At 36.6% G+C, this 26,535-nt stretch overlaps 1 protein-coding gene across 2 annotated transcripts in view; it reads right to left on the reverse strand.

The window, feature by feature from the left end:
• Positions 1-26,535, reverse strand: part of CERT1 (ceramide transporter 1) — a 77,924-nt gene that overhangs the window by 48,800 nt on the left and 2,589 nt on the right. For both annotated transcript variants that reach the window (XM_087927160.1, XM_087927159.1), the window contains exons 2-3: positions 14,681-14,815; positions 3,623-3,739 (exon numbers count right to left, since the gene is read on the reverse strand). In XM_087927160.1, coding sequence (XP_087783286.1) covers positions 3,623-3,739; positions 14,681-14,815 — 252 coding nt within the window. The remainder of the gene's footprint in view (positions 1-3,622; positions 3,740-14,680; positions 14,816-26,535) is intronic.

The following is a 26,535-nucleotide window of genomic DNA, read 5'->3' on the forward strand; positions in this document are numbered from 1 at the left end:
TCTATATTTTATATAAAATTTGTGAGGAGCAAATAAAAGAACTACCTGCTTTATGAAAATAAAGGAGAAACGCATTACCAGGTACAGTAGTTCCAAAATCTTATTGGAATTCATTTGCATTTCAGAAAATAATTCCTTTTTGTGGAACATTCTGAATATACAGAATAGAATAACAGAGTTGGAAGGGACCTAGGAGATCTTCTAGTCCTGCTTAGGCAGGAAACCCTACGCCACTTCAGACAAATGGCTATCCAATCTCTTCTTAAAAACTTCCAGCGTTGGAGCATTCACAACTTCTGGAGACAAGTTGTTCCACTGATTAATTGTTCTAACTGTCAGAAAATTTCTTCTTAGTTTTAGGCTGTTTCTCTCCTTGATTAGTTTCCATCCATTGCTTCTTGTCCTGTTGTCAGGTGCTTTGGAGAATAGGTTGAGTCCCCTCTTCTTTGTGGCAACCCTTGAGATATTGGCACACTGCCACCATGTCACCGTCCTTCTTTTCATTAAACTAGAAATACCCAATACCAGCAACCATTCTTTATATGTTTTAGCCCCCTAATCATCTTTGTTGTTCTTCTCTGCACTCTTTCTAGAGTCTCAATATCTTTTTTACATTGTGGCAAACAAAACTGGATGCAATATTCCAAGTGCGGTCTTATCGAGGCATTATAAAGTGGTATTAACACGTCACATCAGGGGTGGGATTCCAATTTTTTAACAACAGGTTCTGTGGGCATGGCTTAGTTGGTGGGCATGGCTTAGTGGTCATGTGACTGGCTAGGTGTGGTCAAATGAACATCACTCATATCGAGGCACGCATCTCCTCACGTGGCCTCTCATGACTGTGGGGATGCTGCAACAGACGTGTGAAAAACGGTCATAAGTCACTTTTTTCAGTGCCATTGTAACTTTGAATGGTCACTCCACACAAGCAAAGTACCATCAAAGGGGGTGGGGGGGGAAACTCCAGAGACGTTCCTGCCAAGAATGTAATAAGGGTCAACGGAGAGGCAGTTTCTATAAGGAACACCAGAATGCTTCCTTCCTGCCTTCCTTACAAGGTTAGGCCAGTAATTTCTTCTGACAACCGGTTCTCCGAACTGCTTAGAATGTTAACAACTGAATCTAGCGAATAGGTGCGAACCTGTAGAATCCCACCTCTGTGTCACAGGATCTTGATTCCATCCCTCATTAAAGCAGCTGCAGCACACTGCTGGCTCATATTTAAGTGACTGTCCACTAGGACTCCAAGATCCCTCTCACAGTTACTACTATTGAGTCAGGTACCACCTATGCTATACCTGTGCATTTGGTTGTTCTGTCTAAATGTGGAACCTTACTTTTTTCACCACTGAATTTTGTTTTATTTTGTTAAATAGTGCCCATTGTTCAAGCCTGTCAAAATTATTCTGTATCTTGACCTTCTTAGATCCAGCACTTTTTAAACCTTGCTGCAACCATAAACCTAGGAAGTATGTATGTGCATGATTGTGTATCAATCAGATTATCTCTGAAAAAGGAGGCTTTAACCGAAAAACATAAAATTCTAATTAAAACTAACACTTGCCAATTTATTTTTGCCACCTACCAGCAATCTTTGACTTATGACTGGAATTTCTATTGTAACTAATTACAGGTGTATATGTCAGATTCAATTGTATGACAATTTCTATGTTGATTTTAAGCAAATCACATAGTTTTTAAAACTAGTCTAGCTTCTTTAATGGCTTTTGTTGCCATTTTTTTTGCCAGGAAACAGCAAAAAAGTTAGCAAATTGTAATCATGTGAGCACAGGAGGCAGGCATCTCTAATAAATGCAAGATGGCTGTCAAGTGCTAAAATTCTGATCATGCAACCACAGGATTGATGCAATAGTTCTAAGTCCAAAGAAATGTCATATATCAGTTTTTCCAAGACTGTTGTAACTTTGAACCATCATTAAACAGTCATAAATCAAGGATTGCCTGTATTGTGTCATTTCCAAGAATTAGCGGCACTTAATCTATGGAATGATATTTCACAGAATATGTATTTTCTAATTTTATAACTGGCTAAAATGTCTCTTATTAAATATTTATTTGAACATTATTGATTTTGCTGCTTTATTCACTTTAAGATTATTTGTATTCTATTGCATATTATTTTACAAAGATTTGAGTAATGCTGAGGCATCCTATAAGATCTCAAATGAAATCAATCTAGGATTTTTTTCCTGTAGAAATAGAAAAAGCTGTTAAGTGAAAAAGGAGATTTTTCCAACTATTATCTATAAAACCATTTGAAAAAATTGTTCCTAATCATTCATACCATCATACTGGTACAAGACAGTATTCAAACCCAAGTCAGGAGATCAGAACAGTTAATCTTAAAGCTGATTATAAACATTTTTACCCTTAGTCATACTAGAGGGAAACCCCTCCCCTTTTTTTTAACCAAATCACGGGTTTTCTTTACTAAGCGTTACAAACTGTATTGTATCCAAACATAACAACATACTTTTGAACTTTATAATCAGACAAAAAATTAAGCTCCACTTGCTGGAGATAATAGCTCTTGTGTGTTTTCCGTATTACCACTGAAATTTCTTACAGCTTCCCATTATTTCATTAACATTTCTTCAATATCTCTCAATTGCAAAATGTTAACGCAGGTAGCCCTCAGCTTCTGAACAGTCATTTAACAAACCTTCAAAGTTACCATGGCCTCGAAAAGCTGCTTACAGTGCTCTTCTGGAAACTAAAAAATGCCAGTTCCCCCCCCCCCGCTTTTTTGGTGCTTGGCAACCAGCTCACATTTATGATTGATTGACAAGCTCCCCATAATCATATAATTGCCATTTGCAATCTTCTCTGCCAGATTCTCCAAAAAGCCAATACGGAAGCTGGCAAGGATGGTTGTAGGTGAAAGGGAGCTAAAATCCTTTAGTGGGCTGCAAGAAGGAGCTGAAATTTTCAGGATTTCCACTCCATGCATGGAAAAGAGGGAAACCCTTTGGTAGGCTGCAGGAGCTGTTCTGGCAACTCCACAAAGGATTTTCCTGCAACCCACCAAAGAATTACCCAACCGTACACAAAGGGTAGCAAAATCCTTTGGTGGGTTTCAGGAGCCTACAGAGTGAAAGAGCTATCTGCCAGGAGGAGGTATGCTCTGTGCAAGGTTGAAATCTTTTTAGTAGGTACGGTAGCTATTTTGCTCCGTCTGCTTAAGAAGTCTTGGGACTGCATTCATTGAGCAAAGCGGTCATGTGAGTGTCTTGCTGATTTACTGCTTCATCAACAACCGGTCCCAATTGTGGTTGCAAATAAAGGACTGGCTGTATACCAACTTTTAATATATCTGTATTATTCATTTCAAAACCTTATGTTATATTATTCCTGATGGCTGAGAATTATAGCGTTAGTTTTTATTCATACTGGATTACTCAAGATGTTAAGCAAAATTTAGAAAAGCATTTTCTGTTTTATTAACTTGTACACCCATTGGAACTACTACTCTCAGAATCAGCCTCATGGGTTATAATTCTGGAAGTTACAGATTCAGCAAATATAGAAGGTAGTAGCCAGGGGATAGCTAATTCATCACCAACGTAACATATTATTTGGAAAGAATAACAATCCATACCTTGTGCTGTTCAATTGCATCTATCCATTGCTGCCTATGATCTGGATCCTGAGCACGTAGATACCAAACACTATCGTTTACACTAATATCAAATCTGCATTCGTCAAATTCATGAGGCTGTTGGACAAAAGAAAAAGATAATTAGGGGCACTAGAATTACATTTTAAGTGGATGAACCATGATTTTTTTTAAATAAATCATTTTATTTATCAACATATTCCATTAGAACCTGTCATGACCTAACCTGGGCCTACAAAAATCTGTACAGGGGACAGGGCCATTGACAAATTAAAAATAATTGTAGGCCACAAAGAAAAACTAGCCTGCCCATCAAGTGTTTGGTAGATATAGTTCTGGGGCAGTGAGAGAGCTGCCAGGGTTGATGAGCCTGGATACACTAGAGATGCTCAGCAGCATATCTTTTGGGATAATGGTGACAATATTTAGCAGCAGAATAGTTATTGAATTTTTTAAAAATACTGAAAGCCCACATGCAACCTGTAGGCATTATGTTGTATAGACTTGATCTAACCAAAAAGTTTGAAAAAATGACTTTTTGAAATTAGGAAAGAAAAACACATGATGTAAACATAGAACAAAGATCTGTAAAATAATTTGCAAACATTAGAACTTAGAGGTTGAACTAAGAAGCATACTTTTTAACTTGAAACATCAGGTTATACACAGTTTAAAAACAATACCTCCAAGACAGGAACTACAAATATAAACTGCCTTACTTGTTTCAAACATTCCCAATAACTATTTCCACAAGGGCGAGATGGTCTTTGTGCATACCATACACAGAAAATTGGATGCCAGTTTCTTCTACTTCTGAAGACTGGGGGGAAGGGGGGCAAACAGGGGGGCTTTGGAAGTTAGGTAGTCTCATGCATAGAGATATTATATATTGTAACTCCTGTATCTACCTCCTCTGAGAGCTTAAGGTGGATTACAATGGATATAGAAAGTCCACACGTCCCTGTCACAATGCCAGGTTTTTGAGATGTAAAAAAAAAAAAAATCAGACCAAGATAAATCACTTCAGAATTCTTTTCTGCCTTTAATATAAGATATAAGCTGTACAGTGCAATTGTAAAAGAAACTAAAATATTTTAGGGAAAAAATAATTACAGGCTTACAATAACATGGTTGCATAAATGTGCATATCCTAAGTAGAGATGTGGAAATAACCAATCACATTCAAATTAATGTTAAATAGTTGTCAGTACATACCCGCCATCATTAAAATGACTCTGATTAAGCCTATATAAAATCCAGTTGTTCTAGTAGGATTTGTCTGACATATACGCAGTTGACTCTTATAGCAAAAGCCATAGTCTGCAAAGAGCTTACAAAACATCAAAGGATGTTTGGACTGTATCAGTCAGGATAGATACAAAAACATTTCCAAGGCATTGGATATACCATGGAACCCAGTGAAGACAGTCATCAACAGGTGGAGAAAATATGAACAACAGTGACATTACCAAGAATTGGATGTCCCTCCACAACTGATGAAAAAGCAAGAAGAAAACTGGTCTGAGAAGAGGCCTACAACAATATTAAAGGAGCTGCAGAAACTTCTGGCAAAAACAACATTGGTTGTATGCTACATGTGATAACAGTGCCCTGTATTCTTTGTATGTCTGGGCTGTGGGTCAGATGGAAAAATAGAAGCCTTTTTATACAAAGAAAAATATCCACACCAAGCTACATTTTCCAAACTCTATGGAGTCTGACGAGGGCATGTGGGAAAATGTGTCGTGATCTGATGAGACCAAGATTGAACTGTTTGGCCAAATTCTCAAAACATGGCCATTTGGTGCAAAAACAACATTGCACATCATCAAAAGTACACAATACCCAAAGGAAAGCATGAAGGTGGCAGCAGTATGCTTCGGGGCTGCTTTTCTTCAGCAGGAACTACGGCTTTAGTCAAGGTGGAGGACTTATGAACAGTTTAAAATATCAGTAAATTTTGGCACAAAACCTTCAGGCCTCTGTTAAAATGTTGAAGATGAAGAGGAATTTCAACATCACAATGACCCAAAGCAAATCAACAAAAGAATGGGTTCATGAGTAGAAGATCAAAGTTTTGGAATGGCTTCAAAAGGCCCTTCAACAAAGTATTAGTTTAAGGGTGTGCACACTTATACAACCACATTATTGTAAGTTTATTTTTATTTTTTCCCCTTAAAAGATTTCAGGTTACTTTCAATTGAATCGTACACCTTATATGTTATATTAAAGATGGATTTTTTTTAAATTTCTCTCGGCGGTTTTTTTTTTTTTTATTTCTCAAAATCCTGGCATTTTAACAGGGATATATAGACTTTTTATATCTTGTGTGTATTTGTGCGTGTGTGTATACACCTGCACACATACACATGTATACATGTTATGTATGTGTATATGTATGTATACACCCACCCACACCCATTCTGATAGCACATCTAAATATCCTAACCCTAATCCTAACCCTAACCCTGTAAATGCTGAGCACTAGTTTCAATTCCTGGCAGTGGGTTTGAATTCCATATAATAATCGCTGATGAGTCCCAATAAGGGTGTAAAACTGGAACTGTACAGAAATAGCTAAAAACGTTCTAGCCAGAAATTTATACTAGGTTCTTGATTTGTAGGTCTGTGTTGTGCTTAAATCAAAATATTTATTATTTCTCTAAATGTGCCCTGCTTACTGATTTTGTTTTCTTGAGCCATCTCTGTGTACTCGCTTATAGCTGCCACACACACCAACCCCACTTTTCCTATAAATCTTCCTGAATCTTGGAAATTTTAAGACAAATTTCTAAGCCTCATTTATTAAGACAAAGTTTCTCTGAATGATTTAAAACACTTCTTCCTGTGTTTTGCTTCACCTGGGCTAGGCTGACATTTATGTGATAAGGTGTCAACTGATTCACCTATTACCAGGGGTGAGATTCAAATTTCTTAACAACTGGTTCTGTGGGCATTGGCCTAATTTGTGGGTGTGGCTTGGTGGTTGTGTGACTGGATGGGCGTGGCTTGTATGTAAATATTGTAAATATATCTGTAAAGATTGAATTTTTTATTTTTTAAAAAGAGCAACTTTTACCCAAAATCAGGCAAAGCAGGCAGGCAGATTGAGCTCCTTGCAGAATCACAGATTCACTCAGATTCACCTTTCTGCAATCTGCTACCTGAGTCTGCACTGAAAAATAGAAGTTTCAATCCTAAGGAAGGTTCAGCTCTGCTCTCAGGCCACTTCTCCCTCCCCCAATCCCCTGAATACCACCCTTGACTAGGCCTCAGGGAAGCCTCCTGGGTGGGATGGGTGGGGAGGGGAGGGGCCAGCCAGTGATGTGATTTGCCAGTTCTCCGAACTGCGCAGAATAGTAACAACCAGTTCTATAGAACTGGTCCGAACTGGTAGAATCCCACCCCTGCCTATTACTAACTATGCATAGCTGATCTCTCCACTGTCTACTAATCTACATAGGCTGTCGACCATTTCCCCCACCTCCTCAAGTTAAAATTGTTATACAAAATATAGCTTTAATGAATACTTTATTGAAAAAGCTGTACATTTAGGAAATGCTATTAACTAGCTCTATACCCACGCTTCACTACAAAACTATGTGATCGGGCTTAGTTTTTGAGGAGGAAACTAAAGGGGGAAAATTGTGCCTCTGCCTACCAGCATCCATCAGTATTCATCTAGCCAGCATCCTGCCAGGGTGTGAGAGAGTTGAGGGCTGTTTGGAACCTGAAACATGGAAACTGAAACAGTATTTGCTGTGTGAACAAGGAGACAGCAAGGAGCCTGGGTGTGGCTTAGCTCAACTGTTTTGCACTAAAGCTGGTTGCTTCTGTGAAACTAAAACTGAAACTGAAATTCCTCTCCTCTGCTTGTGTTTTGCATTTGGAACAGATTTCTTTTCAGGTGTAAAGAGGGAGTAGAACTCTTTAGCATCAGAGCGTGTTAACAATAATATACGAAATACTAATGCTCTGGTGGTCATTTCAAAAAATCCTTTCTTCATGAGGACCTAGAAGCCAAATACGTGCCAAATTTCAAGTTTGTAGGCTTTACGGTTCTGGAGATTTTGTGATGATGCGTAACTGGTATTTGGCTTTTATATAGAGAGATTAACAAATTATAATCTATTAATGATTTTAGAATTCTAGGTGCTTTGAATATTCAAAAGCAAGGAAGCAATTCTTATACTAACATTTATAGAATGTATACATCTTACAAAGGAACTAATCTCTGCCTTTTCAGTAAAGAGAAGTAAAATTTAACATACAATGTAATTATACAAACACTTTAAAAATTCTCTTTATAATTCTTTCATTTATCCTTCCCTCTCAGTTCACTAAAATAGCCAGAAAACAGAAGTATGTGAACTTTATCATCTCTCTAAGGAGTGATTTTACACACCAATGTATGATATACTCCATCAGTTATGAGGTAATTTCACAAGGGCTTTGAGTTGTTTCTCAGTTAGAAGAATGACTGCCTATTCTAACATTATGCAGACCAATGACCAGACTTTTTAAAAATGTAACTGTACAATTACATATTACTGTGGTCATACATTATCTTTTGTTCCCATAACAATGGTTTGTTGAATGAGCCAAAAAAAACAAAACGTAGTGAGACAGGCAAACAAGCAAACATGGTTTGTATGGACAAGTTTTGATTTGATCCGTTTCTTTTTTGCAGCTGCTATTTCCTTATATTTCTGTGGATTAGTTAGATATTTAGGTAGGACACATGAACAAAGCAAGAAACCACAGACAAAACCCGAGTTTCTATTTACATATCACACTGAAAACTTGCTTAGGATTTAACAGGCAGGGCTGGATTTAGTTAAGGCTGAATAAATACTTGTCTAGGGTGCCAAAGCTTAAGGAATGTCAGTGCCAACCCTCCTTCTGAATCATTCCCAAAATGCAAATCTTCACAAGGGCAGGTGGTGGTTTACCAATCAATATAGCCTCGGGATGCCCTATACTTTGAGCCAGCATTGACAACACCTCACTGGTAATCACAGTTAATGGCCAGAAGGAAGAAGGCAATCCAAAATATATGAAGGGCACCAAATTATATAGTCTTTGCTTGGGCTTTCAAAGAAATAACTGACAAATTATCTCCAGAATGAATTCTAAGCCTGTGAACTTGGCAAAGAAATATGGGAAGGCACTTTAAAACTGGATATATATGGTGGCTTTGCAGAAACTTTTAAAATCAATTTTATTTTAATTTCTCTTCCAGTACAGTCCTACAAAACAATTATAATATTCATCCATTGGTCTGTGTCTTTGATATGTTAGCCAAAGCTGGATAAAATTGCTATTTTGGAATCTAACAGGAAGACCAGGTGTTTCCAAGAAACCTAATTTTTCAAGGAGATTGCAACTTTGTTTAAAAACAGAATTATTCTCTATTCCTAGGTCAGTCAATTTATTGACAAAGAATATTTTCATTTTGCCTGGAAAAATCTTTATTTCTATGTCCAGTTGACTAATGATGCAAGGCACCAGTCCAGAACTCATTCTCATTAACTGAGGAAGAAATGTAGAAAAGAACTGTACAGCATCAGTATATTGATAACTGCAGAATTTCAGTGCTCCACAAGATCTCTTCAGTTGTTTCATATTTAATTTAAATTTTGCCTTGTAATATTCTCTAAGCTTTTAAATCATCATTTATCAAAAGTTCCTAGCACTTTTAAAGTATTTTTTATTTTATTCAGAAAAGTAAGATAAAACACAAATTCCAAAAAAAGAAAAAAAATTTTTTTACAAAAACAAAACGAAGATACAATAGACAAAACATTAGAAAGGAAACATTGCGCATTAAAAAGGACAAAAGGCAAAAACACATATACTTATATTATATACTTATATTACCCCTCTAGTTGAATATTGATAAATATATTGGAACAATATTAGTGTTCCCCGCCCCCAGTTGAAGCAGGCACAAAATGTATAAATTTCTTCCTCTATTTGCAACCAATTTGTCCTGTCATCTATATATGAGCTGTGGTGGCACAGTGGTTAGAGTGCAGTATTGCAGGCTACTTCTGCTGATTGCTGGTTATCTGCAATTCGGCAGTTCAAATCTCACCAGGCTCAAGGTTGACTCAGCCTGCCATCCTTTGGAAGCGGGTAAAATGAAGACCCAAATTGTTGGGGGCAATATGCTGCTCTGTAAAACTTCTTAGAGAGGGCTGTAAAGCGGTATATGTTTAAGCGCTATTGCTACTATATATAAAGGCAAAGTAGTTAATGGGTGAAACAAAAAGCAAAGTTCTCTATTAACAATGTATTATGCCTACAATGGTTTCTTATCTGGCATAAATCATCACAATCATTATGTATCATCTGTCTTGGATCAAATAACCCCATTTGATTCTTAATAATAAAATTTCTGCTTAAGATTTTGATTGAAAACTTTCCCAACAATTGTGTCTTATTCCCCAAATCATACACCTTTCTTGTTGATCCATTTCCCCAAAAAAATCCAGCCCAGATTGTTTTCCAGATACAGTAGAAGTCCATTCCCCAATCACCATAAATCTTCTTAAGAAAATCGAGTTCATCACTAATTGATACTATTAAATCCAAATCTGTAGAATCTGTATCCCCTTCAACCTTCTTCAATGAACCTGAAGTTTCCATAACACGATCCTTCTCCTTTAAACAGCAATTTAGATTTCAATCCATCCAGTGCTGAGTTTCGTTTGGCAATACTTGCTTGCGTCTGAACATCTTCTTTAAGTTGATTTAAAATCCTTGTTATTTCATCTAACTTTTTACCAAAGTTTTCAATTTGAACTTGTAAGTTAAAAAGCATTCTTTCTTTTCAAAGTCTGCCCAGAGGGCTTTATCTATAACTTGGTACATTTCAATATAGCCCTGTAACTGGGCATTCATAACACATAAATAGTTCCTTGTGACAAAGTAGTCATAGAGAGTATTGAGATGATATTTATCATGATTAAAGGATAGAAAGAATTTCCATGGAACATGAAAAATTAAGACCAGAGTTTTTTAAAAGTTAAGAAAATGTGAAATCCCTGTATGAAAATCCAATGCAAATGAAAATGCAAACAGGTTACTTCCATTACCAGGAAATCTCTGTTGGCCTCCATACGGAAAAAGCGGAAGTAATTCAGAATAGCTGAGTGAAACAGTGAAAAAACATTAAAGAATTCGCATTAAAATCCAGCAAGGGGTTAAAGTAAATTAACTTTCAACCAGACAATTTTAAGAGAAAAATCAAGATTAAAAAAAAGTAAATTCAAACAGTGTAGCTAAAATCCAAGCGTACTTTAAAAAAATAAAACAGCTGAGACGAAAGACAGAGACACAAGTCTCTGACCATCCCTATTGGGAATTACAATCCGTAAAATTCCTCTTTTCAGGAGGGTCCACAGTCATCTGAGGGTTGTTCCTAGAGCAGCTCCCATTCAGATCTATAGGCCAAAGAGCCTGCCAAAGAGCCACAGTGGGGCAGTGGTTAAAGTGGCTACTTCTGCTGCCTGCTGGCTACCTGAAATTTGGAAGTTCAAATCTCACCAGACCCAATGTTGACTCAGAAGGTGGGTAAAATGAGGACCCAGATTGTTGGGGGCAATATACTGACTCTGTAAACTGCTTAGAGTGGGCTGTAAAGGGATACATAAGCCTAAGTGCTATTGCTATTGGGCAGCAAAATAAGCTGTTTTTTAATAGGCGAAACAAATCCACCTGTTGCTCGGCATGGCATCTTGGGGAAATATGCCCCTAACAGTTTTCCATAAAATTTGGAGAGTACGCCTTCATTTCAATACAGAACCATGTTTTGGACTGGTACTATATAGATAAATGACATTAAAAAAACCTTAAAACAAAATAGCATAATTGGCATGATGCCTGGTGAGATAAGTGCATGCAGTGCTGATTTATTTGCATGTAAATATATGCAAATGTAAAACTCATTGCTCAATTAAAATCTTAATCAGGTCATAGATCTATTTAAAACTAATAAACACAGTGTATATTTATTTGTTCAAGACCAATAGCAATAACACTTAGACTTATACACTGCTTCACGGTGTTCTAAGTGGTTTGCAGAGTCAGCCTATTGCCCCCAACAATCTGGGTCCTCATTTTATTGACTTTGGAAGGATGGAAGGCGGAGTCAACCTTGAGCCTGTTGAGATTTGAACTGCCAAATTAGAGGCAGCCAGCAGGCAGCAGAAGTAGCCTGCAGTACTGCATTTTAACCACTGTGCCAACAATAGCTCCTGATGGTTTCATTTCTGCCTTTAAATACCGTTAACTTTTAAAAATTAAACATATAAGTATAATAAGAATTGACAAATACTTACTAGTCAATAAAAGAATTATAAAAAATGTATTAAAAATTATGTGGCTCAAATTAGAATCAATAACTTCTAACACCAAAATTCTCATTCAGTGGATAATCTTCAATTTGAATGCAAAGAACAGAGAAACATTTGAAATTTGTAAAGCAATGTATAAACTTACAGCAGACTATCATAGCAATAGCACTTAGACTTATACCACTCCATAGTGCTTTACAGTAGTGGTCTCCAACCGATGGGCCACGGCCGACTGGTGGCCCATGAAAAATTTTTGGTGGTCTGCATAGAAATGTCACCCCCAGAACACCTCCCCAAAGCAATTAATGCAGGCTGCGCAGGGACACAAGGCTGCGCCGACCACATTGCCCGCGGGAACGCTCCCCACCCACTTAGTCCTTACCTGGCAAACTTGCCTACTAAGTTGCTATTTTTCCTCCCCCACCCCAACCATCAGCTGTCCTGATGTGCTGGGAGATTTAGATTAGCTAGAAAGCAGGAAACCATTGGATTTCCTGTTTTCTAGCTAATCTTTAGATCTTCAGCTCTGCTTTTAAGCAGAGCTGAATCTTCCTTAGGACTGAAGCTTCTATTATTCAGTGCAGACTCAGGTAGCCGATGGTAGAAAGATAGATCTCTGAATGAATCTGTGATTCTATGAGCGACTCAGTCTGCCTGCCTGCTTTGCCTGATTTTGGGTAAAAGTTGTTCTTTTTTTATATAAAACAATCAATATTTACATACAAGGTGTGTAATGAGTTAATTTTGTGAGTTTGCTTGCAAGCAAATTTTATGTGACAGACTCAGGTAGCCGATGGTAGAAAGATAGATCTTTGAGTGAGTCTTGAGCAACTCAATTTGCCTGCCTGCTTTGCCTGATATTGGGTAAAAGTTGATCTTTTTATTAAAAAAAATCAATATTTACATACAAGGTGAGTAGTGAGTTAATTTTGTGAGTTTGCTTGCAAGCAAATTTTATGGGACAGACTCAGGTAGCCGATGGCAGAAAGATAGATCTCTGAGTGAATCTGTGATTCTGTGAGCAACTCAATTTGCCTGCCTGCTTTGCCTGATATTGGGTAAAAGTTGATCTTTTTATTAAAAAAATCAATATTTACATAAATATTTATAATATTTACATACAAGCCAGTTACATGACCATAAAGCCACACCCACAAATTAGGCCACACCCACAGAACTGGTTAAGAAATTTGAACCCCACCCTTGCCTCTGTGTGTTTGTGTGTGTGTGTGTGAGAGAGAGAGAGAGAGAGAGAGGGAGGGAGGGAGGGAGATAGAGAGGTTAGATCAGATCTCTCTCTCTCTCTCTCCCACCAACGTCAGCAAGCCACAGTCAGTCAAAATGCATATTAGTAGTGCCCAGGATTTCAAATTAGGAGTTTGGTCGTCCCTGAGGTCCAAAAGGTTGGCGACCCCTGCTTTACAGCCCTGTCTGAGCGGATTACAAATGTTAGCATTTGGCTGTGGGAAATGTTAGCCTGTAATACTGCATTCTAACTACTGCGCCACCATAGCTCCTACTTATCATACCCTGCTTATATGCCTCTATGTCTGATGAAACTAGCAATTTACCCATGGAATAGAAACAATGGCAATAAATTATGCTAATTTCAAATTCATAAAATACCAATGTGGTATATTTTCTTCCAAAAACTTGAGTACATACAAATGAATCTGCCTAAGTTTTATTTATTTTATTTTATTAAATTTATCCAGCTGACTTACATGACTTTAGGTAACAGATAATAAACAATTAAAACAATTATTAAATAACAATTTACACAGAAAAATAAGATTACAAGCATGCAAAATCACCATCCCCACCCCCAGGCCACAGAAAAATAACTTTCCATGAAACTGGTCCCTGGTGCCCAAAATCTTTGGGGTGGGGTTGGGGGAGGGGGTGCTGCCTTAATATATAATGCACATGGTTATAACTGTAAAACCTTGAGGAGTAGGAATGTTATCATCTTATTCTAATTCCATTGAAATCATAAAGGAAGTGTACAATATCTGTGCATTGCAGTTATTGCCCTATCTTTTTCCTGCCGATAATAGAGGAGTTGATACTGCATCTTTATTTTCAAGTTGGTCAGTTAGCAGATCAAAGAGACAATCATAATGACAGAACAAAAACAGCTTTTATGTTATTATTGCTGTTCCCAAGGCAAGCCAGCAGTAGCATGTGAAGTAATCATCTGACCATTAACAAATAAATACTTCCTGATACATTAGCACAACCAAATAGCACCACCAATACTTCAATAACTCTTATGCTTCTGTTGCCAAAATGTTAATCAGGCTTCAGATATCTTTATCAAATGTCTTTTAAAACATACTGAAGATTTAAAACAAAAATTAGCTCTATTTAATACAAGTTTAAATGCCTTATTTTCTTAATGGTTGCATTTACAATTTTAGCTCATTTCTTCCTTTAATTTTATATTTAAAAGAGACAAGTTGTTTCTTTAAATTGTAAAATACATCTATAAGCATCTTTTTTCCACATGTATAATTATTTCAGAAACTTGATTTACATGAAATATTTTCTATGATCAGTTTAAAAATTACCACTTTGTCCAATGTGAGATTAAACTAATTGGTTTTGTTTCAACCATTATTGAGAAGTACATTAAATATATCAGTGAGGAAGGCTAATCATGCTTTAAGAAAACACTTACTGTGATAACAGCTTTACTCAGACAGATTGAGCCTCTGCAGCCATATTCCGTTTCATCTTCAGATTTGTAGTAACTTAGAGTGTTGTGTTTCAATACCACCCAGCGGTCCTGCCACCCATGGATGTAGTTGGTCCACTAAAAAGAATAAATATGTATTTTTGAATTAAGTAAAATAATAAGCATATTTTTATGTGGTACTATACTCAGATAATAATTTTCGTATATATTTTATTAAATTTTATTTTAATAAAATGAATCCTATTTATTCTAATGAAAAGTAACTGCCAACGTTCAATGTATTAAAAATAACAGCTAGAAATAATTGTAAAATATTCTTGAACCTTTAGAGAAAACTGAAAATCTTGTAAAAACTCTATATAAACCAGATTCTGAAAGGCTTATTTCCAAGAGATAATTAAAAATCACCAACACTACTAAAAAGCGTCACAGCAATAACAACCCAGGTCTGCTGAATTTGACAGTGAACTTCAGATAATTATATCACTACAATAGTGATATTATTACCTCATATACTGCATATTTCCATAAACTGGTGGGGGATCATGACATTTCTAATCCAACATTTATATTAGAGCACAGGTGTCAAACTCGCCGTGTCATGTTGCTGTCACATGACGTATTCTAATGTTTTTCCCTTTGCGGAGCTGGGGTAGGCGTGGCCTGTGCGTGATGCATGCGGCTTGCATGTCGTCAGCTTGACACCTTTGTATTAAGAGTATCAGATTACAGAAGAATATTTAGTCCATTCCTCTGTGCTTTTAAATTTCACATTCTTGTCTAAATATTAGAACAAAAACTATACTATTACTATACTATACTATTCTTTCCATCAATATAAATGGCCTAAATTCAAGAGCTAAAAGGAAAAGGATTCTAACCAAACTAATTAAACAAAACGTTGACATAATTTACATACAAGAAACACACATTAGGAAAAGTGAGGAGAAATTCCTAGATTGTCCAAAATTGGGAAAATTATTCACAGCACCAGCAGATAAACACAAAAAGAAAGGTATTGCAATATATGTGAGAGATGATTTAAAAGCAGAGTTAATCTGGGCGGACCCTGGAAGGAAGAACTCTGGTGGTATAAATCTCGATTAATGGCATTACATTTTTATTGGTAGTAATCTATGCCCCAAATGATGATCAAGGTAAATTTTTCAAACATCTCCACCAAAAAATAATAGATTTCGAAAAAGGCAATATTTGTCTGATTGGCGATTTTAACTCTATTGCTGACTACCGGAAGGATCATAGTAACATGAGTAAGAACAAAAAAGGAAAAAGAGAATTTTCGAAGCCATGTAAGGATATGATGAATGAAATGAATCTGGTAGATATCTGGAGAAAACTAAACCCCCAAAAAGAACAGTTTACTTATTATTCTAACTCACACAAAATTTGGACAAGAATAGATATGGCTTGGATAAACGGTGAATTAATTAATGAAATCAAAGATAGCGAAATCTTACCAAATGACTGGCTGACCACAACCCAATTCAAATAACCTGGAGAGGTAGAAGAAAACCAAAGAAAAGATGGACTCTTAAACACTCATTTAATAAAAGAAGAAGAATATACTAACAAACTGAAAGAAGAACTGAACTTCTTAAAGGAAAATAATAATGAACTAACTTCGAAACAAAATATATGGGACACATTGAAGGCATTTATAAGAGGAATAACAATCTCTTACAATGCTATGAGAAATAAAAGAAAGTATGCCCAACAAAGTAACCTACAACAAGAAATTAAGGATTTAGAAACCCAACTACAAAAGAACCCCAAAAACCAAAGAATACAGAACCAGTTAACAACAACTAAACACAAACTAAATTTACTGGAACAAGAAAAATTGGAGATTAGTCTGAAAATGACTAAACGAATCTACTTTGAGCATGCAAACAAGCCAGGGAGATGGTTAGCCCACAAACTTAAGAAAACGAAAGAAAAAAGATTGATATACCAATTAATGGATGAGAGGGGCAATTTGCAAGAGGAGATAGAGAAGAAAAAAGAGATCACTTTTAAATACTTTGGGAAATTATACAAAAAAGAAGAAGTCTGTGAGGACAAAATAACGAAATACCTGGAGGAAGCGAATGATAAAGCAATTGGAGAGGAAGAGATAGAATTATTAAACAAAAATATAACATGGTCCGACTGAAGTCAGCAATAGAGAAGCAAAGTAACAATAAAGCGCCAGGACCGGATGGGATACCTGTAGAACTTTACAAAACAATCAGAGAACAAATTGGACCACTGATGCTGGAAGTATTTAATGATGTACTCTTAGCAGCCAAGATGCCGGACTCGTGGAGGGGAGCCTTAATTTCGCTGATCCTGAAGGAGGACCTAGAGCATAGACTTATTAATAATTATAGACCAATTTCGCTCCTGAATGCAGATTACAAACTATTCTCTTCTATAATAGCTAATAGATTAAAACAGGTTTTAAACACACATATCCATGAAGATCAAAATGGATTTCTCCCATTTCGACAAATTAAGAATAATTTAAGAACAGTGATAGACATTTCAGAATTCTATGAAGCCGATCCGAAAAAAACAATTCACATTTATGTTTTTGGATGCTGAAAAAGTATTCGACAATTTAAATTGGCATTTCTTAATTCAAAAAATATATAATATGAACCTCGGCACCAGATTCGAAAAAGTCGTCACTACAATTTACCACACCCAACAGCAAATATTCTAATAAATGGGGAACAAATTGGCCCGATAAAAATAGAAAAAGGGGTAAGACTTCTCTCCCCTCTGCGTTTCATATTCGCCCTAGAATTTCTTTTGACATACATTAGGCAAAATTCGAGAATTAGAGGACTGAGGATCAAAACAGAAGAGTATAAAGTACAAGCCTTCGCTGATGATTTGGTTTTTTTTCTGGAGGAGCCCATAGAAAAGGGACATAACTTATTAGAAGAACTAGAACGATTTGAAGAAGTCGCAGGATTTAAAATTAACAGGGGAAAAATGAAATTAATGACTAAAAATTTAACAGGAGACCAGAATAAAGAGCTAGAGACAACAATGGGAATACAGGTGACAAAAAAATTAAATACTTAGGAATTTGGCTAACTCCACAAAGCAAATCATTAAAAGAAAACAAGGATGACAAACTTCTCCAACAATCCAAGAAAGATTTAGATTCCTGGCAATAAATTACAACTTTCCTTATTGGGCAGAATTGCTTGGATTAAGATGAATATTCTGCTAAAAATTTCTATATTTATTCCAGACAATTCCAATCAAATTAATAAAATTTTTTTATGGAATTAAACAAGATAACACTGAAATTTATTTGACGGGGAAAAAGCTAGGATTAACGTGAAAAGCCCTACAAGATTAAAAGCAGAGGAGGTTATAATTGCCAAACTGGGAAATATATCATACAGATACACCCTACTATGGATAAAGGAATGGGTGAATCTAACCAACAAAGAACACTAATATTAGTAGGACCATAGCAAAAAAATATATCTAAATTTTACAAACATTTATTAGAAACAGAACTAGAACAAGAAATTGTCAAAGGAAATATGATTAACCGTGGAGCAAAAGCGTAAAAACTCTATCTAAAATACGATTACCCTCAAGCAGCGATGGGACTAAGGATCTGGAACAGGAACATTAATGATCATGAAATTTATTAGACCCAGCTTAGGAAAAGAAAAACTCATAAATTACATAGATGGCACCTTCCCCCTTTGAGATTGGCAGTGGATGCACCCCCAATACGAGCTCAAACAAATGTTAAGGAATGTCAAAACATAGAAGGTACCTTCTTGACCACATTGTGGTAGGACGTAAAAATGCAATTTAAATTTTACAAACAAGTACTGGAAAAAATTAGCGCTGGCAAGGAAATAATTGCATGGAGCAGAAAATTGAGTACAATTACCTAGCAGAATCCTTCCTGGAACAGGACATTTTGATAAACAGCATTATAAAAAATCAAAGTATATTACAATTCATATCTTAACTGCAGCCAGACTGGCATTCGCCCAGTGCTGGAAACTACCTTCTATCCCCACTGAACATATGGTTATTCAGAAAATTTTACAATGCGCTGAAATGGACAAACTAACCCAAGCCTTAAAAAATAAAGAATCCTCAACCTATTATAACAATTGGAATCCTTGGTATAATTGGCTAAACCAAAGATAGATCACCTCTAGGAAAATTAAGGCCGAGGGCTTCCGAAGCAGAGATAAAGAAAAGCACCGCCAACAATATTTTTGAAGAAGAAAGGATCTTACAGTCACAAAAAATATGGTTTTATTTTTTGTTTTCCCTACTCTTCCCTCCCCTTCCCTTACTTTTCCCTCTTTCCTCTCTCAAGCCTTCCTCTCTCTTGGCCTATGCTAAGGCCTGTTTGTCTTTTTGTTGTACATAATTTGCAGTTGTGCTGTTTTTTTTAAAGGTAAAATTAATAACGCTTTTTCTAAAAAAAAAATAAAAAAAATAAATTTCACATTCTTGTCTAAATATTAAAACAAAAACTATACTATTACTCTCTTTCTCCAACAATACAGCCTCCCCCAATAGGAAGTCCCAGCATGTTTTATAGGCATGAAATGAAATTAAGCCCCTCCCCCCAAATTAAGGCCTATATTAAAACATGCAAAATGGGGGGGAATGGTGGGGGGGGGCTTGCCATTAGGAAGTACTTTTGTTGCACACCCAGATATGGTGCTGCCTGCGTTGACCCCGATATGAAGTGCCCCACCAACGCCGAGGTCAACATCCAAGCCATCACTGCCCACCCGCCCGAAGATGCAAGGGGAGGGAATTAAGTCACCCCTGAAAAGACGGCCTAGCCATTTTTTCGGGGCTCAAAAAAAAATAAGACCCGGCCTTATTATATGAGAAACACGGTAGTACTTCTAATGCAACTATTGTTACCAATAACAATATTAAAATAAATTCGTACATTACTATAAATGGAATATTTTCAGTTTCCAGGAAGTGACTTCACAGGAATTTTGCAACTGAGTTTAGCAAGCAAATTTCTAATAAATACGCACTCTGTGAAGAATGGGTTCTTAGCTAAATTAAGAGCCTGTGAAAAGAAGAAAAAATAAAAGCCTTTCTAATAGTGGTGACTTAAGAACAAACTTAAAGGTGAATATACATTACCTCAGAAGTTATGACTTGCAATGTTTGTGGTATGCTTGTGTTCTTGCCTAAAATTAATTATCTATTAAGTGCAAACTTGTAATAGCTTAAAAAAAGTAAAAGTTACGGACAACTGGCTTTAGTTCATAAATGGCATACATTATGTCAGGTTTGGCAATGCGTTTCTATTCTTTAGATACTTAACCCAATACTCATGTGACTTGTTCACATTGTCAACATAGCTAAATAAGTCAGTTTATTGCAGACAAAAGTCTTGCATAAACTGAAGACTGCATCCAATCCTAAATATATGTCTGCTCTAGGATTTAAAACATGGTTTTTCCTCTTGCTTTTTTCCACAGAAATTGAAATTCCAATGGAAGTGTGGTCACTCACTTTCCAGCCTTGAGATTAGGGCCCACCTGTGCAACATTTTTATACTCCAATGGTTCTATCCTATCAATGAACCATTCATTCCTGTTTTGTCAGTTTCAGCCTTAACAAGTAAAGAGAACAAAAATGCATTAGTTCAAACAAAGGAAATGTAACCACAGAAGCTATTCTCAGTAAAGAAAATTAAACAATCTAGTGAAGGAAAACTGGAATCAGAAACACAAAGTATTCTGCACTAGTAGAACACAACATTAACTCTTGGTCTTTCCTAGAAAAAAACAGATTTTGATTCTTCTAGATAAAAAATTATGTTCTGCTGAACAGGAGACAAGAAAGTGAATCTCTTAAAAACAGATAGGATACTGTTGCGTTCTGCAAGAAAGCAATGATAAGAGCTGTGGAAATTGTTGACTGGGGAGAGGGAGATGTACCGGCACCAGGACAATTAGCTCATGAATTGTGCTATCTGTCTAGATCACAGAATAGGAATGTTCAAGACTAATCAATTCCACTGAAAATTATTCTGTCCCCTAATCAATGCATTGCAAAATACCACATTTTTCGGAGTGTAAAACACTCTGGAGTATAAGACGCACCTTAGTTTTTGGGGAGGAAAATAAGGAGGAAAAAATTCTGCCTCTGCCTACCAGCATCCATCAGTATTCATCTGGCTAGCGTCCTATCAGTTTGTGAGAGAGTTGTGGGCTGTTTGGAAACTGATACAGTATTTGTTGTGTGAGCAAGGAGACAGCAGGGAGCGTGGGCGTGACTTAGCTCAACTGTTCTGTACTAAAGCTGCATGCTGCTCTGAAACTAAAACTGAAACTCCTCTCCTCTGCTTATGTTTTGCTTGTATTTTACTACCATTGGAAAACCTGCTTTTGGTATTGTATATTTACTTCATGTGTTATATTATATATAAAGAGAAGTTATTGAATCCTACTGAATCAGTTACTTGTGTGTGCTTTCTGGATGTGATTTCTGCTGCAAACTCTGACACGTCCTTGCAGCAAATAGTGAACAGCCAGGTCGACCTCAGAACATTATTGCAGCCTGATTCACAGGAGCGGCTGATTGGCGGGTGGATCAGCCTCCTGGAATACCCACAATCAGCTGCTCCAGGCTGCAGGGATTGCCACAGACCATCGCTGCCTCTGTGCCTTGTGTTTTTCACCTTAGTGCCTTACGTTTTTGGCCTCATGGGTGGAGTTGCATTTGGTGTATAGGACGCACTCAAATTTTCACCCTCTTTGGGGGGCGGGAAGTGTTCTTATACTCTGGAAAATATGATATCTGACACAACCATATCCCCATAACTGTGAAGACAGAGAACCTGGAGGCTTCCAATTTATGCAAGATGAAAAACTAGTTGTGCAAAAAGTGTTGATAGGATATTTGTTTTCTGAGATTTAAGATTTGAAGTTCTGTCCTACCTCTCTCAGACTGGAGTCAATTGATGAACAATTTAAAGTAGAAAATTTATCAGGCAAAGGAATGGTACCGAATATGGGGAAATTCCATTTCATAAAATTCGTACTTAATAGTTTAAGTGGAAAGTAGCTATCTGTCCAGGTAATGTGGAGATACAATAGAAAAACAAACACCAAGGTGCAAGTTAGGATATAAGTGGAGGGATCAGTATCCATTATGTCTTTCAGGGGGGGGGGGTATATGTGTGTTTTCCTTCAAGGCAGATGGAAAGCAAGGTAAGACCCAATGCCCAGCCAGCAGCAGGGCTGGATCTAATGAATTTGGACTGCATATTAGAGTCAGTAACGCTAGAGGACTGGAGGCTAAAACATATGAAGAACGGTATGTCTAGTTTAATGAAAAGGAGGACTACGGGTTGACACGATAGCAGTAGTGTTCCAATATCTAAGGGGCTACCGCAAAGAAGAGAGGGTCTCCACAGCACCTGAAAGCAGAGGCAGCTATGGATGGAAACTAAACAAGGAGAGAACCAATTTAGAAACCAAAACGTTCCTGACAGAACAATTAATCAGTGGAACGATGTGCATTCAGAAATTATGGGTGCTCTATCATTGGAGATTTTAAAGAAGAGATTGAACAACCACTTGTCTGAAACGGTATAGGATCTCCTGCTGGAGCAGAAGATTGGACTAGAAAACCTCTAAGGTCCCCTCCAACTCCGTTACTCTTGAAATCTAGGCTGGGTGCACATGTTCTGATGTCTGTGAGATTATTGGGCTAAAGAAGCAGCAAGGACCTGAGCTCATGTTGGTTGAAATTAAGCATCTTTAAAAAGCAACTCTTCTTTTTTCAATTTTTTCTTTTTCTATCTTTAAGTTTTAGACTTTATTTTATGTAATGCATACAACATTTAAAACTCTTAATAAACTAGTAGTGCTCCTTCCAAGAAAAGATTCTAGCCAAAGGAATTTTCAGAGACCCAAGCTAGTCCAATCCATGTACGTTCACACACCCATTATAGGAATAATTTGAAAGTATCCAAGTACGAAGGAAATAGAGGTTTATCTGTGGCTAAAGTTCAGCAAGTCAAGTAGTCCAAGTCAAGGTTCACAGCAAACCTCACAATAAGAGAGCAGCATGTAAGTAAAATTAAGTTCATATGGAATTCTAATTCCAATACCAGATTATACTCAGATGGGAATTTCATTGGAAATTGCCAGCTTCCACTTCAGCATAGCTGATCCTGAACAACCCCAATTCCCTGAAAAGACTTTCCTGCGCCCAGTGCTTCTCTGTAAACTGAGAACTCCTGTTTTCTAACTTTTCACACAGAGCTAGCAGTGTTTTCATAGTTGGGTAGATGAACCTTCAATTTAAGGACTGAATTATACACACCAGAAGGACTGCTCCCTAGCACCATCTCACCTCTGTTGCAACACTTTGGGATTCTATATCTGATTGCCTGATTATTTTGTTTAGGTTCTTATCCTCATCTGGAGATAAATGAGCATAAGGAGTTTAGAAAGAAGCAGGACAGTTATCTGGGTGATGGCCTGCTGGAATGAAGTGAGGTATACTGGATATAAATTGATCAAAATATTATTGAAACACAGTGAGTTGGATTAGGAGACCTTTAAAATGAATCTTGAATAGGCTAGAGTTGTAAACCTTGGAAGTAAAAACCTTGAATGTCATACAGAAACACAATAGCTATTTCTTTATCATTCCAAAGTAATAAATTTAGATTATAGGAAGGAATTTTGAATGAGTATTAAGAAAAATTTCTAAGCACTATAAGGGACAACAATGCAATCATTTATTATGAGAGGGACAGAAGTCCTCTTCATGCATTTATTGCTGTGCTGGACTATCTATTGTGAAAACTTTAATTTGGATTCTTGCCCAGAATAGGGTATGTGATCCAATGACCTAAATATGTTTTAATTTTATGATTTTACATCTGCTATATAGTAACATTTCCACATTATAAAAAGGTATTTATGCTTCATTTGGGCACAGAATGCAGTCTGCTTCGATTAAATTACATGATCCCTTTTACATTAACTTGTACAGCAGTCTTCAAGCTACATTATGGAATGGAATTCATATGTAGGCATGTGATAAATTTGACATTAATACTATTTCAATTATACTATAAACTTTGTACTCATTTTTTGTAAATAATTTCATATAGCGATATACATGGTGGCAACTATAAAACGTGTCTCAGAGTTGCTAAGCTCAAGTCATGCTGACATGTTGACTTCCAATAAATCCTTTGAAGTTTTGGGAGTTTGGCTCGAGACTAATGATTTCATTGGGGTAACTGCCAGAATCCTGACACATAGACTCAGCTTCATAACCTTAACTGGAATATTCTTATAACATGCCAGACCTCAGCAGCACACACCTTCCATCAATTGGAACCATGCATTCCAATTACTGTCTTATTTTTGCCTTCTGTTGTTAAAGCCTCCAACAAGTAGACAGACGAGCAAATTTTTTGTCCTTTTAGTCAGATGCATAATCTAGCACATTTTATTTTTTGCAGTGATTTTCATACCCAATTTGGAAGATTCTAGGTGCTTATGTTCTGACCATGGGGGAGAGGGTAAACTGTTCCACAATCAAGGGGCTATACGGAGAAAGCACATTTCCAGACACTGACATTTTTGTTATGGACTTTACTGAGGCTGGAGAATGTCCATACTAATGAAAGTGTTGGAAATGGGCTAAATGAGTTCTGCTTTTGCTACTCAGCTAGGTGTAGGTCAACTCTTTGACCTTTCAAGGAGTGGATACTTGCAGCATTGTGTCCTGAACAGATTGTGTATGATGGGAAAATTCTGCCTGGAGAAGATAGGTTCAAGGACACATGGTCTTTAATATCAGTGCTTTGTTCTTGGCCATCTAAACACTTTATAGTGACAAATTACATACTCCATAAAATTATTTAAATGCTACAAAATATGCAACCTTATCAATTCTTGATCATTTACAGTAATGAATGTCAAGCTACAATTAGTTGAATCACAGTTCTTAACCAATACAATTGTTGCAGTTTGCACAAAATACTATAAAACAATTACATTGACTGGATTTATATAATATTTGACCACAAAGTAGTCAACATTTTTTCACTTTGGGAACCCCTCCAGAATACTATGTTCAATGGACTACGTTAGACTATAATAGACGGAATTCTTAATGCTGTAAAATAAACACTGTGGGACATGTGTGTTTGCATACGAAAATATCCCTTGAACAATTGTTTGTCTAATATTTTTGAAGAGCCTTTTCTGCAATGGTTCCTGCCACTGGAGGGGAGATCTGCCCCCACTCTTCTGGCCTTATATAAGGGCCTTAAAATCTGGTTTGGCTAGCTGGCTTGAGGCCCTGATGGGCATGCTCTTTGCTGAAGGTGGCTGACAGGATAACAGAGAAGACCTTCTGCTGTTTGTCCCACTACATTTTAGTTCTTATTTAAGTAACAATAGAAGGGAATATTTGTAGCTCATGATTTAACTGTGAGGTCCTTGATGCTCTCTGAGCTTGATGGTTTTTTACAGACACTTAATTATCCAACATTGCACTGATGTTATCCATTTGGGTAATGAAACATCTGCAAGAAAGCAACCAAGCTCAGAACACCATGGATTCCCACAATCTTATTTAAGTCTTAATTTCAACTCTTTTTATGTTTATATTTTTATCATTTTGTAAGCTGTCCAGAATTGTATTATTGATGAGATGGGTGGCATATAAATGTAATACATAAAATATTTGAAAAATGCAGAAAAGTGGAATACAAAGCATGCAGGAGATGCATGAGCAAGAATCTTTCTAAAACAACAAAACAGGTTCAACATGCTATTAATTTACAGAAGAGAGGGGAATGGGACTTTGGTCCTTTGCTGATAGATCATCATCTACTTTCATATTAGGAAGTCATGAGAAAATGGTAACCTGAGAAAGCAAAGCCGCTTTTTTTTCCATATGTCTTTTATGTTGGACTTTTGAGATTATGACTAAAGGCAAGTACTTTCTCTTTTAATTAATCTAGAAAATAGTCTGGTTAGGAAAAACTTTAGTAAAGTTCCTGCCCCTATTACATGTGGATGGTTCAGTAGGAAAATAACTTAATTATTACTATTATTTATATGCAACTCAATTTCCAAAAGGCTCTGGGCAGCTTTTTGGAGATGAAAACATTTAAATCTTTTAAAACTGCTCCTTAGCCCAGGAAAACATAAAACACCTACGTGATATACGGTAGGAACAGATTACTATATTTGAGGGACCTTCTTCTCCCAAAAAGATTTGCCCACCCCACATACTTCCACAGGCAGGGCACACTACATATTCTTTTTTTAAAGTCTTGACATCTTATGGGACTAGAAAGCATATCTTTTCCAGGGTTGTCCCTGCTCACTGGAATGATGATCCTATCCCCAATATATGACAGGTTCCAGCCCCAACATTTCTTGTCTTTGGGAAAGCACTTGAGACCCCTGGCTCTTCTCCTAAGGGTTAGGGGTTGGTTGAATGGCAGTCCCCTTCTGAGGTTTGTTTTGCCTTGTACTTGATTGCCATTTTATATTTAGCTTTTGTATGTATATATTGGCTATTTGTTGTTAATTACTCTATGCTGTACACTGCTCAATTTGGCAACCTTATATATCTTGAAATAAAATTATAATGTAAATATTCGGTGTGTCATAAACTAATATAACTTTGAGTTAAAGTTGCTATAAAGTGCTTAAGAGAATTTAGAAGATTAAGAACTTTCCAGATGCATCATTTCAGAATTCAATTACTATATCAAATAGATCATATCTTCAAGGAAATATTATCATGAATATTGGATG

The sequence above is a fragment of the Pseudonaja textilis genome, chromosome 2 (assembly GCF_049901715.1).
Source record: "Pseudonaja textilis isolate UNSWEBS1 chromosome 2, rPseTex1.2, whole genome shotgun sequence".
Classification (NCBI taxonomy): domain Eukaryota; kingdom Metazoa; phylum Chordata; class Lepidosauria; order Squamata; family Elapidae; genus Pseudonaja; species Pseudonaja textilis.